We start from the raw sequence: 13,654 nt of genomic DNA, 5'->3' as shown, positions 1-13,654 counted from the left end.
GGCGCTCGCTCGCAACCCGAGGAGGCAACCCCCGAAGCGGCTCAATAAGCTAGCTGGCTGTGCTGACCGTTGGCCGGCTCAAGGCTAAAGCCGAGCAAAGCAGAATCGCTGTCGGCTCTGGGCTCCGCTCGCGGACGCGAGTCGTGCAAGGCGCCGGACTTGAACCGTCGGCAGCTACTAGAGAAATCCACAGCCTACTGCTATCCGCTAGAAACATCTTTACCTTATAAAAATATAAAGGAGCCGCTTCTCTACAGCCGGATGTATTTGCTTCTCCCGTACACAACCTGCTCCATTCTTGGCGAGCGTTCAGGCGAAAGAGGAAAAAGAGAGGAGTGCACCGCGAGTGTACAGCTCGAAGATCCACTTCCAAGTGCTTCCTTTTAGGTGAGATTGAACTTTGATTTCTTCCTCATTCTTATTAGTTCAAGCTAGGGTTTCAGAAGATCTCTATTCTGTGACTTCCAAATCTTCGCCTCACCCACAACGCCGCCATGGTGGTCCGGCTACGACATCCTACGATGCGGCGGCATTTGCTTCTCCATTGCCGTGGGCAATGCTATAGTGCTAACACAGTAGGAACGAGGTAGGGAGTAGCCATGCTTTTGCCACCAGCCACTGCCGCCTGCCATTGTTGGGCTTCTCAGTTTAGCACTTACATTACTAAATGTTTATCCTCTCTGTATCTGCTCTATTGCTGCTGCCTTTCTAACTTGCCACATAAAAAAATTCTCCCAACTTCTCTATTTTCTAATTGCAACGATTTGTTCTGTTCTTACGATAAAATGCTCAAATAAATATTCACATCAATATCAACAGATTAGAAAGTAAATAAATTATAAAACAAAAAAAGAGCAACTCCTGTAGATGAACCATGCAAGGCGCTGCTATTTCTACAAGCTGCTTGATGCACTTATGCATTTTTTTGGATTCAATGCATATATAACAACTCATCTGATTAAGGACACAATGTCCCATACTACAAAGACTTGAAACAAAGATGTAAAAAGTTCATTGGTCCCATTTCCTACTTACAAATTATAAATTTGAACAAATATCTTTAAGGTGGTTCAAAATTTGTAATATTAGAAGACTGCTTTTTCAGATGCTCTTTATTCATGATAAAATAAAAAACAGGGCTTTTCCTATTTTTTCACCTCGTCGTCATCTTTTATTTATATGAACCAAGCACACACAAATAACATGGACAACAGCTTACAGTCGTAGTCAACCCAGTTTTTAATAAACCAGTTTTTATGTTTTAGTTAAGAGAGCCAAGCTTATTAGTTTTTAAGAAATTGATAATCTAATTTCTATAAACCGAGTCGTAAACTGATATAATTGGAACAATCTCGATGTCTATAAACCAATTTCTTAAAATATGGGTACTTCTAAATATGGCCTTACTTGGACTCCATACGTATTCAAACCAACTATGATATTAAAATGTTAATGTGAATTTTGATTGTCCAATGTGTAGTATACGCCTTTTGAAATAAGGTATTTATGAGTATACATAAATATTTGAATTAAATCCTCTATTATGCTTCTTAGTTTTTAAGAAATTGATAATCTAATTTCTATAAACCGAGTCGTAAACTGATATGTTTGGAACAATCTCAATTTCTATAAACCAATTTCTTAAAATGTGTGTGCTTCCAAACAGGGCCTTACTTGGACTCTATACGTATTCAAACCAACTCTGATATTAAAATGTTAATGTGAATTTTTGATTGTCCAATGTGTAGTACGCGCCTTTTGAAATAAGGTATTTATGAGTATACATAAATATATGAATTATCCTCTAGTATCTTATCATTCTCCAGCAGCCTAAAAATTATAATACAATTGAATCTGGTAAAACGAAGTGAAATGTGTTCTTTAATTTTAAATGTTACTTGCTTTTGAATATTCTATACATAGTCTTACCTCCATGACTAATAATTTATTGCAGGATAATCTTATATACCTTCAAGCAAATAGACAATCGGAGGAACTTCACAAAGGTATGTTTCATTAACACACAATTACATAGTAAATAAAAAAAATCTTCTATTTTTAATCACAACTAAAATACTTTTTTTTCTCTGTGTAGATACAAAACATTATATATATATATAAATATAAATATGGGTCGGGGAAAGCGTAAATATGCAATTCTAGATACAAAAAATATCCAATCTGATCCAGAAACAAAAAAACTAAGAAGATTGGAAATAATTCAAAAAAGGAAAAGGAAAAGAGAAAAACAAAATTCCAATAATAATGAAAACCAAATAAAAAAATGTTGCCTAGATGATATGGTTGTACATCCTTACTTACATTCAACTCACGGAATGGTCTCATTCCCATCTAATTATATACAATATCTAAAAGCAACATATAATGATAGGTCGTATCTAGGAAAGCCAGAATATACTTGTAAATATTGTAATGCTATATTTTGGTTTAATGAACGCAATCTTAAAGATACAAAAGTAAACAAAGAAATATTATACTCTAAATGTTGTAAATATGGAAAAATAAAAATACCACCATACAAAGAACCACCATCGTTTCTATCTATGTTGATTAATAATAAAGACAACACATTATCAAGACATTTTCTACAAAAAATTCGACAATATAATTGCCTTTTCTCTTTTACATCTATGGGTGCAAAGATTAATAAAAATATAAACGATGGTCAAGGACCATATGTTTTCCGTGTAAATGGACAAATACACCACCGTATTGGTTCCCTGCTTCCTCAAAAAAATAATGATCCTAAATTTGCAGAACTATATATTTTTGATACAAAAAATGAGATCGAAAATAGAATTCAAGCATTAAATAAACAAGAGGGTGAAACAAGTAATAATATAAATCCCTATATAGTTGAAGAGCTTAAAAAAATGCTCGATGAATATAATCCATTAGTTAAAGTATTTAGACATGCACGTGACCTACTCGAAGAACACAAAAATATAGATATTAGCATCCGCATTGTTGGAGCAAACAAGGGCGATCCTATACAATATGAAATACCACATACAGAAGAATTAGCAATGCTTATAGTTGGCGACTTAAATCTAGAAAAATATAGAAGAGACATAATTGTTAGTACAAAAAATAAAGAACTACAACATATAAGTATATTTCACCCAGCATATATGGCACTACAATATCCTTTACTATTCCCATATGGAGAAAGAGGATTTCAACTAGGAATAAAGTATCAAGAAACAAATAACAGTTTTATAGCCAAAAGAAAAAGATGTACAATAACATCACATGAATACTATAAATATCATATGCATTTTAGACCAAATCAGCCAAATCCTTATCTATGCTACGGTAGATTATCAAAGCAAGCAATAGTCGATGCTCGTGCAATTGAAGATGAAGATAGACTTATGTATATATCTAGAAATCAAGACAAGTTAAGAGCCGAATATCTTCAAGGTATATTTGATGCAGTAGAAAAAGGACTTAGTGAAGGAAAACAAATTGGGAAGAGAATTTTATTACCGTCAAGTCATGTAGGATCACGAAGATACATTATACAAAATTATCATGATGGTATAGCAATTTGTAGAGAATATGGACCACCTGATTTATTTATAACATTCACATGTAATTCTAAATGGCCTGAAATATTATTGTCTATTCTACATGGTGAACAAGCTAGTGATAGAGCTGATACTATAGTGCGTGTATTCCACATGAAACTAGAAGAGCTATTAAAAGATATACAATCAAAAAAAATATTCGGTGAAACACTTGCAATTTTATATTCTATTGAATTTCAAAAAAGAGGATTACCACATGTACACATTTTACTTTGGCTAGATAAAAAACAATATGAAATAACTCCAGATATAATAGATACATGGATATCAGCTGAAATACCTAATCCATATGAAGATCCGTTAGGATATACGCTTATAGCTGAACATATGATACATGGACCATGTGGAGAAAAAAATGAAAGTAGCCCGTGCATGAGAAAAGAAAAATGTTCAAAGTATTATCCAAAAGAATTCCAGAATGAAAGCAATTTTACCAATAATGGCTTCACTCAATATCGTAGACGAGATACTAATATATACATACGTAGAGACAATCATAACTTAGATAATAGATGGGTTGTGCCACATAATTTATATCTCCTAAAGAAGTATCAAGCACATATAAATGTAGAATATGTAAATAAGAGTAAATTGCTCAAATACTTATGCAAATATGTTAACAAAGGACCAGATAAAGCAACCATTATCTTTGAACATATAAAAAAGGGAGACAATGAAAATACTGATAAAGAGAAAAAAGATATTGATGAAATCAAGGAATATTTAGACTGCAGATATATATGCGAACTAGACGCAATATGGAGATTGCTAGGTTTTGAGATACACTACCATTGGCCACCAGTCGAGAGACTACCAGTACATTTACCTCTACAGAATATAGTAAAATTACATAAAAATACGAGATTAAAAAACATAATAGAAGATCCTAAATATAAATCAACAAAATTAACTCAATGGTTTGAGGCAAACAATCTATATGAAAATGCTAGAAATGTGACATATTGTGACTTTCCAAAATTTTGGACATGGAATACAACAAAGAAAAAATGGGTCAAAAGAGAACAAGGGTTAAAAATTGGACGTCTGTATTATGTCAATCCTATAGAAGGTGAGCGTTTTTATCTTAGAATGCTACTAATGATAATAAAAGGCGCAACGAGTTATGAGGATATAAAAACATTCAATGGGATAATATATCATACTTTTAAAGAAACATGTGCAGCACGTGGTTTACTAAAAGAGGACAATGAATGGTATAAAACTTTTGATGAAGCTACGCATTGGGCTACAGCTTTACAATTACGATACCTCTTTACAACTATACTACTATTCACTGACTTGCAAGATGAAAGAAAATTCTATGAAATGAATTGGAAAAAAAATGGTTGACGACATTCATCATAAATTAATTAGTAAATACGAACCAATTATTTACATGCCCACGGAATCAGAATTGCAAGAAAAACTATTAGAGGAACTGCAAAATATTTTCGCAAAAAATGGAGTTAGTATATGTACTTACAATCTTCCAGAAATCTCATCAAACTATACACCAAATGACAATAATCAACTTATTCAAGAAGAATTAAACTATGATCAACAATCTTTAGAAATCGAAGCAACCAAATTATATTCCCAATTGAATATTGATCAAAAAAATGCTTTCCATGAGATCATAAATAGTGTTGTAAATGGAAAATCAAATTTTTTCTTTGTATCCGGTCATGGAGGAACTGGCAAAACATTTCTATGGAACTGTATTATATCGTTTCTAAGAGCACGAAGAAAAATAGTTTTGACAGTTGCATCATCAGGAGTAGCTTCACTATTACTTCCAAATGGACGTACAACACATTCTAGATTTAAGATTCCAATAGATATTGATGAATTATCAGTTTGTGAAATAAAACGAGGCACAAAATTAGCACAACTACTAACACATACTGATCTTATTATATGGGATGAAGCATTGATGACTAATAGACAATGCTTTGAAGCACTAGATAGAACACTAAAAGATATATTATCTGAAAAACAATCTAAACTATTAGATATCCCTTTTGGTGGAAAAGTTGTTGTTCTTGGAGGTGACCCAAAACAAATATTACCAGTTATAGAAAATGCTTCTAAATCACAAATCATAAATGCCTCAATATTAAGGTCATATCTCTGGAATCATATAAAAATATTATCTTTACATGAGAATATGCGCTTAAAAAAACTACAATGTACTGATTCAGAAAATAATGAATCAATTGATTTTAATAATTGGATATTAAATGTTGGAAATGGGAGCTCTAGCATATCAGAAACCGATATAGATGATGACGACGAAGATTGCACTATAGTTGAAATACCATCTGATTTGTTGATTACTACAACAGACAATAAAATAAAATCATTAGTTCAGTCAACATACCCATGTTTCCAAGACAAATACAACGATCCAGAATATCTTAAAGACAGAGCTATTCTTGCAACAACAAATGAAATAGTTGATCAAATAAATGATTATATAATTAGCTTAATACCGAGTTTGCAAATCGAATATTTTAGTGCTGATAGCATATCGAATTGCACAGATACATGTAATGATGTTGATGTACTTTATCCAATAGAATATCTCAATAGCTTAAATGCAAATAACTTTCCAACTCATAACCTAAAACTCAAAGAGGGTGTACCGATAATGCTTTTAAGAAATCTGAACCAAAGCCTTGGTTTATGTAATGGCACAAGACTAATAGTAACAAAACTAGGACAAAATGTTATTGAGGCTATTATAATTACAGAAACACATACTGGAGAAAAAACATATATACCTAGAATTAATTTAACAACACACGGTTCTCATTGGCCTTTCACATTATGTAGACGACAATTTCCAATAAAGGTATGTTATTCAATGACTATAAATAAAAGCCAAGGACAAAGTTTATCCAATGTTGGTGTTTATTTAAAGAAACCAGTATTCACACATGGACAATTATATGTTGCAATATCAAGAGTCAAAGATAGAAAGGGATTAAAAATATTAATAGAAAATCCGGATGGATCATGTGGAACTAAAACTAAAAATATTGTTTACAAAGAATTACTTGAAATGATCAAACTATAAGAAATTACATATCCTTAATACGCTTCAATCTTTTTCACTATTCTATTTTTATAAATCCTACCGTTATATTCTTTTTCTAAACTTTGATCAAATTTTCCTCTATATTAAAATAAAGAAAACACACTCGTAGAAAAAACTTTTGGTGCCCTTTATTATGTATCATGACTTTATTACTAAAATTAACTTATTATTAACCTAAATCTATTTTCTATATTCTTATGAACCTTCATTGTACTATTGCAGATGGAAATTACTCCAATATCACAACTACGTCCAGGAAAGTTAAATTATGCTTTACATGTGCGAATATCTAGAATGTGGGAGTTTAGAGGCACAAATGAACAGAACGACATCAAACACCTTGACCTTGTTCTCATCGATCAAAAGGTTTTTATAATCAATCCTGGTTGACACAATGCAAATATTTCTTATACATATTTACTTTACATACAAATCATTAAATAATCCATAATTATTTCTTTATACAGGGAAATTCAATATATGCAGAGATTCCACCAGATGCAATTGCTGTCTTAAAAAGCCACATCTACACGAAAAAAAGATTGTATACATATCCAAAATAACAATTGAACGAGCTAAACTGGGATTCAGAGTTGTTGACAATCCTTATATGGTAAAGCTCAACAAGAGAACCATTGTGCTTGAAGATAAGGATCAAATTCAAGGTTTTCCTAAATATACATTCTCACTAACACCCTTAGATAAGTTGGACCAATACAAAAACAAGACCGATCGTTTTATAGGTATATACATTCTAGCTTTATAAATTTTCATTAATCCTAAAATTGCAATACTTTTATATTTAGTAATATTTATCTTTCATAAATCATATAGATGTCATTGCTAAGATCAGTGGAGTATCAAATGTAGCAAAGGTTCCTACAACCTCAGGAGATCAGCAAATGAGGAGAGTTGTATTATTAGAAGACCTTAAGTACGCACTCTATACTATATGTTTAGAGTACTATATAAAAACGCTCTGCCAATAATAATATATGTTTTCGAGTTTTGCAGGGGAAACATGATTGAGCTATCACTATCAGGAAAAAGAGCTTTGGAATTTGACGGAGATCAAGTTTTAGATGTGGGTCAGCAACATCATGTTATTGCAATATTTGTAGGAACCTTAGTCAAACTTTACAAAGGTGAATATACATTCTTGAGTGGAACATCAGCATGCCGGTGGTACATCAACGAAAATGACATTGCTGAAATCAAGGCTTTCCAGAAAAGGTGACATACAAACAAAAAACTATAATCCCTTTTATTTTACCACAAATAGTACTAAAATTTATAAAATGTTAATAGTTTGCCAAGTGAACCTGTACCTATCAAAAAGACCTATCTCCAAAATGATGATGCAACTCACAAATTTGAGGAGAAAAGTCTGGAACAGCTCAAGCATGTAGACCCTTTCCTTGACATGGTAAAGTTTTACTTTACAAAAACAATCATGCTATGTAAAATGTTGCATGAGTAAAAAAGTTTTCCTTTGGTGCAGGGACAAAGATATCAGTGCACAGCTACTATAATTGGTATCACAGAAAACCAAACATGGTGTTACAAAGCATGCAAGATCTGTAACTCAGCAATCATTCAAAAGGAAAATGGTTATAAATGCACAAAGGAAGGATGTCCATCTACACAATTTGAATGGAAGTAAGTGTATACTGCTTTGAATAATAATTACCATAATGCGCACTGTTAGTAATATTAATACTATAATCTTTAGAACAGACGTACCAGTTCTATAAATGATTGTATATTAAATAGATCCAATTGAAATGAGCCTTCACTCCAATATACTCTTACATCTATATGTAAACATATGCTTATTGATCACAACAAATATAATACTCTTTTTATTTAACTAACTTTCAGTTTTTATACTCTAATTCAGATACAAGATACCATTCATTGCAAGTGATCACACCTATAATCTAGAGTTTATGTTCTTTGAGAAAAAATAGATCAAATATAATATTCTTTTTACTAAACTAACTTTCCATTTTCATACTCTAATTCAGGTACAAGATACCATTCATTGCAAGTGACCACACCTATAATCTAGAGTTTATGTTCTTTGAAAAAAAGGGAATGGAGCTTATAGGAAAGAGTGCATCGACTCTTCGAAAACAATATGAACCAAAGGAGATACCACCGGATATAACATCTTGGATAGGTTATAAATTCACTTTTGTTGTTAGAGTCCTATCAAAGAAAAGTGTCAAGACTATTGATCCATCCTTTGAAGTGCTTATGATAAAAGAAAAATACCAGAAGGAACCTATTATATCATTTATCAGCTCAAGTGGAGTTGTACCAGCAGAATCATCTTCCTCTACAATGGCAGAATACAAGGAATTACCATTGCTAGTGCCAATTACCTCCAAAGACATAGAAAAAAAGGTACATAGACTTTTTATTGTTCAGTTACAATATTCAATGTAGAATTAATTAAAAATAAAGATCTCCTTAAGTAATTACATCGTTTTTTATAAAATATGTCAGGAGCGATCCACTTCACAACCAGAACACACCGAAGAAACTCAAGATATGGACATTGAACCATCTGGGTATGATTAAGATAAGCTTCGTTCTTACCTTCTATATTAAATCTTAATATCTTTCCTATAATACCATTTCATATTTATTTTCCATGATGAACTATATATATGTGTCTACATACAAGAAAAGATTATACTTATTTGTTTGATCTGCAATTAAAAAAAATATCTAGTCCATTCAAATACTGCATATTAGTTCAACGTTTTTTATAAACAACTTCAATACCTTATGTCATAAATTCCCAATGAAACCATAGTTTAGAGACCATGAGCTATGTAGCACAATTTCCAGAAAATCTAAACACTTAAATCTTCATTTAAAGTGACATGGCAGTTCATTATGTATTGTTTGCCATTCTATCTATTTACTTTTCCATGTGGGCACAAAGTCAAGAACAACAATGTGGTTTTGTGCAGTTTTGTGCACACATCCTAGACTCCATATTATCTGCATTTCAACATTTCGAAAGAATCTAGGCATTAATGGTCTATGTCATGTTGTTATAATAATTTTAAAATCTTACGTCTTGTCATTCTAAATAATCCTTCACACTATATTATCTTCATTTCAGCATTTGGGAAGAATCTCAGATTTCAAACAAAAGAAGCTTTGGAGACCCAAACTATGACAAACAAGTATTCTCCTTAGCCTTATCAAAGTGGACATATATCATGTTTAGATAAAGTCTTATTAATACCATCACATAGATTTTTATTGCCAGAACAATCATTTTAGAAATTTGCAAATGAGGTTTCTTGCATTGTAAATAATATATATGGTTTTGAGCTGAACTCTTAATAATATCATAGATCTTTAGCCATATTTTATTTCGTAATCATTAGTGGTGATTTTTTGTGGGTTAAGATTGCTGAAACATAGAATGATGAGAAGTTGTATATAATGTGTAAGCTTCAATATTACTAAAACAAAAGAATGATAACTACATTTTTTGACATGGTAGAAAAATCAATTACAGGCTTCCTAGCGACACCGGGCCAATGTAGCAGCAACAGAAAAACCATTGTTATATTAATTGGCTTCCAAAAGAGCACATTATTTAGTGTTTTTGCTTACTTAAGTTATTAGGCTAATGTTTTTAGGGATATCAGAAAGCATGTATCAAGTGTTAGTGTAAATTGGAGAAAGTAAAATATGTAAATTTTATTGCTTTATCTCACTCCAAGGGAGTTGACTAGATTTAAAACTAAACAAAGTGCGAAGCAACAAAACCAATGTGTGCAAAAGCTAACTTGGCTTGTATGCGTTCATTATCTCATTATGTTATTATGAATAACAAAACTCTTTTTTAACAGGAAACAACTGATGACAAAGATGACCTTCCACAATTCAAGAAAATCAGGAGTACCCACTCTCAAGGAAAAAGCAAAAAATGATGCATGATAGACTAAGAAGACAAAGTAAAGTAGTAGACTTTAAAAGATCTTGACTAAAGTAATATATCTATATTTTCTGTTTCGATAAACAACGATAGCGCTAGTGCTACATCTTTTAATGTATATAACCATGTAGTATCAATAGCGCTACATCTTAAGCGTGTAGCACCAGCAGCGCTACATATTTTGATGTATATAAGCATGTAGCATCAATAGCGCTACATCTTTTGTTAAATATAAGCACATCTTTTGATATATATAAGCATGTAGCATCAATAGTGCTAGCTATGGTGCTAATCTTACATTATATGGCGTATATGTTAGTTAATATCTAACGTTGATTTTTTCTACACTAGAATATCTTACCATTTGCATAGTTGCGCGGCAACGCCGCGCTTGGTTTTCTAGTATATTTTCTAAAATGATGGATATAAATTCGGATACAATTTGAACATGGATACATATAACTTTTAGCATTTTTTGTTGTATAAGGCAATTCATACAAAATTTTATCCTTAATTGTAATAGTGATCTTGATAACACAATAAAAGATTAGAATCAAATTTGATAATATTTATTTTAAAATATTAGATTTGTCTTAGGGTATCCGTTTTCATCCCTACCTATGTGTATAATCTTAGCCCAGCAGAAGGCTCGTTCCAGTCTCCCGTTCCAATTTGGGCAACCCGGCTGCGTTTGGGCAACAAACGACGCCTCTCGCGTAGAGGTGTCAACGGGATTTCTCTACCTGGTTTGGACATCCCATACCCACCCCTATACCCATCATGAGTATAAAATTCATTCCATACCTATACTCATTCGGGTACCAGGTTTCGATGGGTCTCCATCCCCTACAAGAAAAGGCGTTATAACATTATATTTTATAGGATATTAATAGCCACACGACACCAAACAACAATGCATCACTAATAAATCTGACATGTAACAAAAAACATTGTTTAACTATACAAAATATCAAAAATAAAGTGACACAAAGACTGGCAGCGAGGACGGTTGGCCGTATAGGTTTGGGTGGATAGATGCTTCAAAGGGTTTGAAGAGGTATGGTTATTTGTTGTGCTTATTGTTTATTATGCTGCACACTAAATGTTACACATGAGTAATCGGATTCGAATGATTCCTTACTAAACCTATACCTGTTTACCCAACGGGTGAGGATTTTATCCCCATTTCTCTGCCAATGTGGAAATTTTTTGTCACATATTCTAATCCTAAGGACTAATTTGAGAGCTAAAATACCGGACGGAATTGGAGGAGCTAAAATCCTTTTTCTTATTTAAAATTAAATAAAAAGGAGATTTTAGTCATATAATCCTCTTCGGTATTGTGGCTTCCAAACTAGTCCTAATAGTGGAATTCCCTACGGGCTAGCGGCTTTGTGTCCATTGACATCTGTACTCTCGCGTGGATAAAGCTCCCGGCCTCCATAACATACGATGCTCTGGCGCGGGTCAAATGCACAAGGGCGCAGTGTTGTGCTGTCCAAAGAAAGATATGTAGAAAATGGGGAATGTGATCCGCTCTAGCTTGTGGAAATAAAAATAAATAAAGATAGAGATCCTCCGTATCTGTCCGCCGACGATCATCGATACCCACCTCCTGCGGTCATGCTGCCAGGCAAGAGTCGGTCGCCGTATCTGCCTGCCGGTGCTTACGATCACGGCCAGGACGATTTATGTTGGGAACAAATCGGTGGAGCCAAGGTGCGCCAGCCAAGCCTCCGGTCCGGTCCTACCCCTGCAATCAATTGCGCTAGTGATCATGCGTTTCGCTGTCCGCCCGCCCTCCCTCCCACCATCAGCCGGCCCATACAACACTAGTGCATGAATTCAAGTGCGTTCACAAACGACACAGCAGACCGTCAAATCCATAATGGGATGGATATAGTTATCGCCAAGCTTTTTTAGCTTTTTACTCCTACATTTCTTTGAGGGGGGACGATAAGCATATTTATGGATCGATTTTATCACGTCACCATATCACTATCAAGAGAAAAACAGCCAAAATATGATGGCCCAGCTTTGCTATCCCTACTACAACTCTTTTCAGCTTCGTCAGTGTACAAAAAGCACCCGATCCATCCGGTGCGATGTTATCCTATCTGGGTTTCTGCGGCTAGCGATCCACGAAGCACGACGCAACGACAAGGTCAACCATCTCTCCCAGAGGCCAGTGGTACGACGACGCTAGCTGTATCCTATCCGCGGTGTTGTTGGCCAACTCCGTTTTTTAATCTGTTTATTATTCGAATAATCTGTCCATTTCTTTTCCTTTCACTTCACACCGACTAGCTCGTGCCTCGTCCAGGGGCTAAGCTAGCCACTACGGCACTGCCATCATGCAGCAGCTTCGATAGGGTTACTCGCATTGTTAATGGAGAAGGGTATTATTAGAGCCCAAGCGACCTGGTGACATATGACGACATCGTCCACAAACGGCGACGACCCGAGGGAGAGAGAGAGGGGGCAGAGATCACACTGTCCAAGTCCGCTCCTCTCTCCACTAGCCGCCGCATCCGCATGACCCGGCCCAACGGAACCCCACCATCGCTCCACCGATGGGGCGATGACGCCCGGCGCCCCAGCCAAGTTCCCAATTTCTCTGAGGGCTGTCTGGGACAGTTTCAGGGGTTTCAGATAGAAAATCAGCTTCAAGTTCTGTTTTCTAGCTAAACATTTCAGCTCCGTGAAATCTAAAGCATCCAAACATTCAAATCTGAGAGCTAGATCTATGAATGCATTTTCTAAAACACCTCAAGGGGTGCTCCAAAATACATCAGGGCATCATAGGTATGGTCACAAGCAACATCCTTCACCTGACCCACCGAATCCGCCAAAAAAAACATGAAGGGACCATCCAAATTAGAGAGTGGAACGATCTAGATGGCTAAAGAGAGGATGAATAGCCTATAAAAAAACTATTCTACAAACTTATAATTATCACTAGGGCAAAGTTGATTA

General features: G+C 34.2%; 2 protein-coding genes across 9 annotated transcripts; both read left to right on the top strand.

Moving 5' to 3' along the window:
- Nucleotides 1-214: 214 nt before the first annotated feature.
- On the top strand, nt 215-10,980 carry LOC100501330 (uncharacterized). Of its 8 annotated transcripts, none has more exons than XM_008648783.4 (12): nt 215-586; nt 1,955-2,006; nt 6,934-7,077; nt 7,179-7,454; nt 7,546-7,645; nt 7,726-7,944; nt 8,020-8,137; nt 8,213-8,370; nt 8,739-9,120; nt 9,223-9,287; nt 9,851-9,914; nt 10,593-10,949. In XM_008648783.4, exons 4-12 carry the CDS (start codon nt 7,322-7,324, stop codon nt 10,671-10,673), a joined length of 1,320 nt encoding a protein of 439 aa, XP_008647005.1. In that variant the 5' UTR covers nt 215-586; nt 1,955-2,006; nt 6,934-7,077; nt 7,179-7,321; the 3' UTR covers nt 10,674-10,949. The 8 variants fall into 8 exon arrangements, with proteins under 8 accessions (XP_008647005.1, XP_023156051.1, XP_035815834.1 ...); NM_001196081.1 differs by having other exon boundaries at nt 284-387; nt 10,593-10,979; XM_023300283.2 differs by lacking the exon at nt 9,851-9,914 and having other exon boundaries at nt 215-387; nt 10,593-10,980.
- Nucleotides 2,024-6,922, top strand: LOC109943511 (ATP-dependent DNA helicase PIF1-like). Its single transcript, XM_020546747.2, has one exon. The coding sequence runs from the start codon at nt 4,954-4,956 to the stop codon at nt 6,688-6,690; it is 1,737 nt and encodes a 578-aa protein (XP_020402336.1). The 5' UTR covers nt 2,024-4,953; the 3' UTR covers nt 6,691-6,922.
- Nucleotides 10,981-13,654: the final 2,674 nt, after the last annotated feature.

The sequence above is a fragment of the Zea mays genome, chromosome 1 (assembly GCF_902167145.1).
Source record: "Zea mays cultivar B73 chromosome 1, Zm-B73-REFERENCE-NAM-5.0, whole genome shotgun sequence".
NCBI classification, from domain to species: Eukaryota; Viridiplantae; Streptophyta; class Magnoliopsida; order Poales; family Poaceae; genus Zea; species Zea mays.
This window is presented reverse-complemented; position numbering and strand designations above follow the sequence as displayed.

Excerpts from the sequence above, each read along its gene's own strand:
- LOC100501330 (NM_001196081.1), top strand. The coding sequence starts at position 7,322 with ATGGTAAAGCTCAACAAGAGAACCATTGTGCTTGAAGATAAGGATCAA. Across the intron at positions 8,138-8,212 it reads TAGACCCTTTCCTTGACATG|GGACAAAGATATCAGTGCAC; the intron begins GTAAAGTTTTAC and ends CCTTTGGTGCAG. Across the intron at positions 9,121-9,222 it reads CCAAAGACATAGAAAAAAAG|GAGCGATCCACTTCACAACC; the intron begins GTACATAGACTT and ends AAAATATGTCAG.
- LOC109943511 (XM_020546747.2), top strand. The coding sequence starts at position 4,954 with ATGGTTGACGACATTCATCATAAATTAATTAGTAAATACGAACCAATT.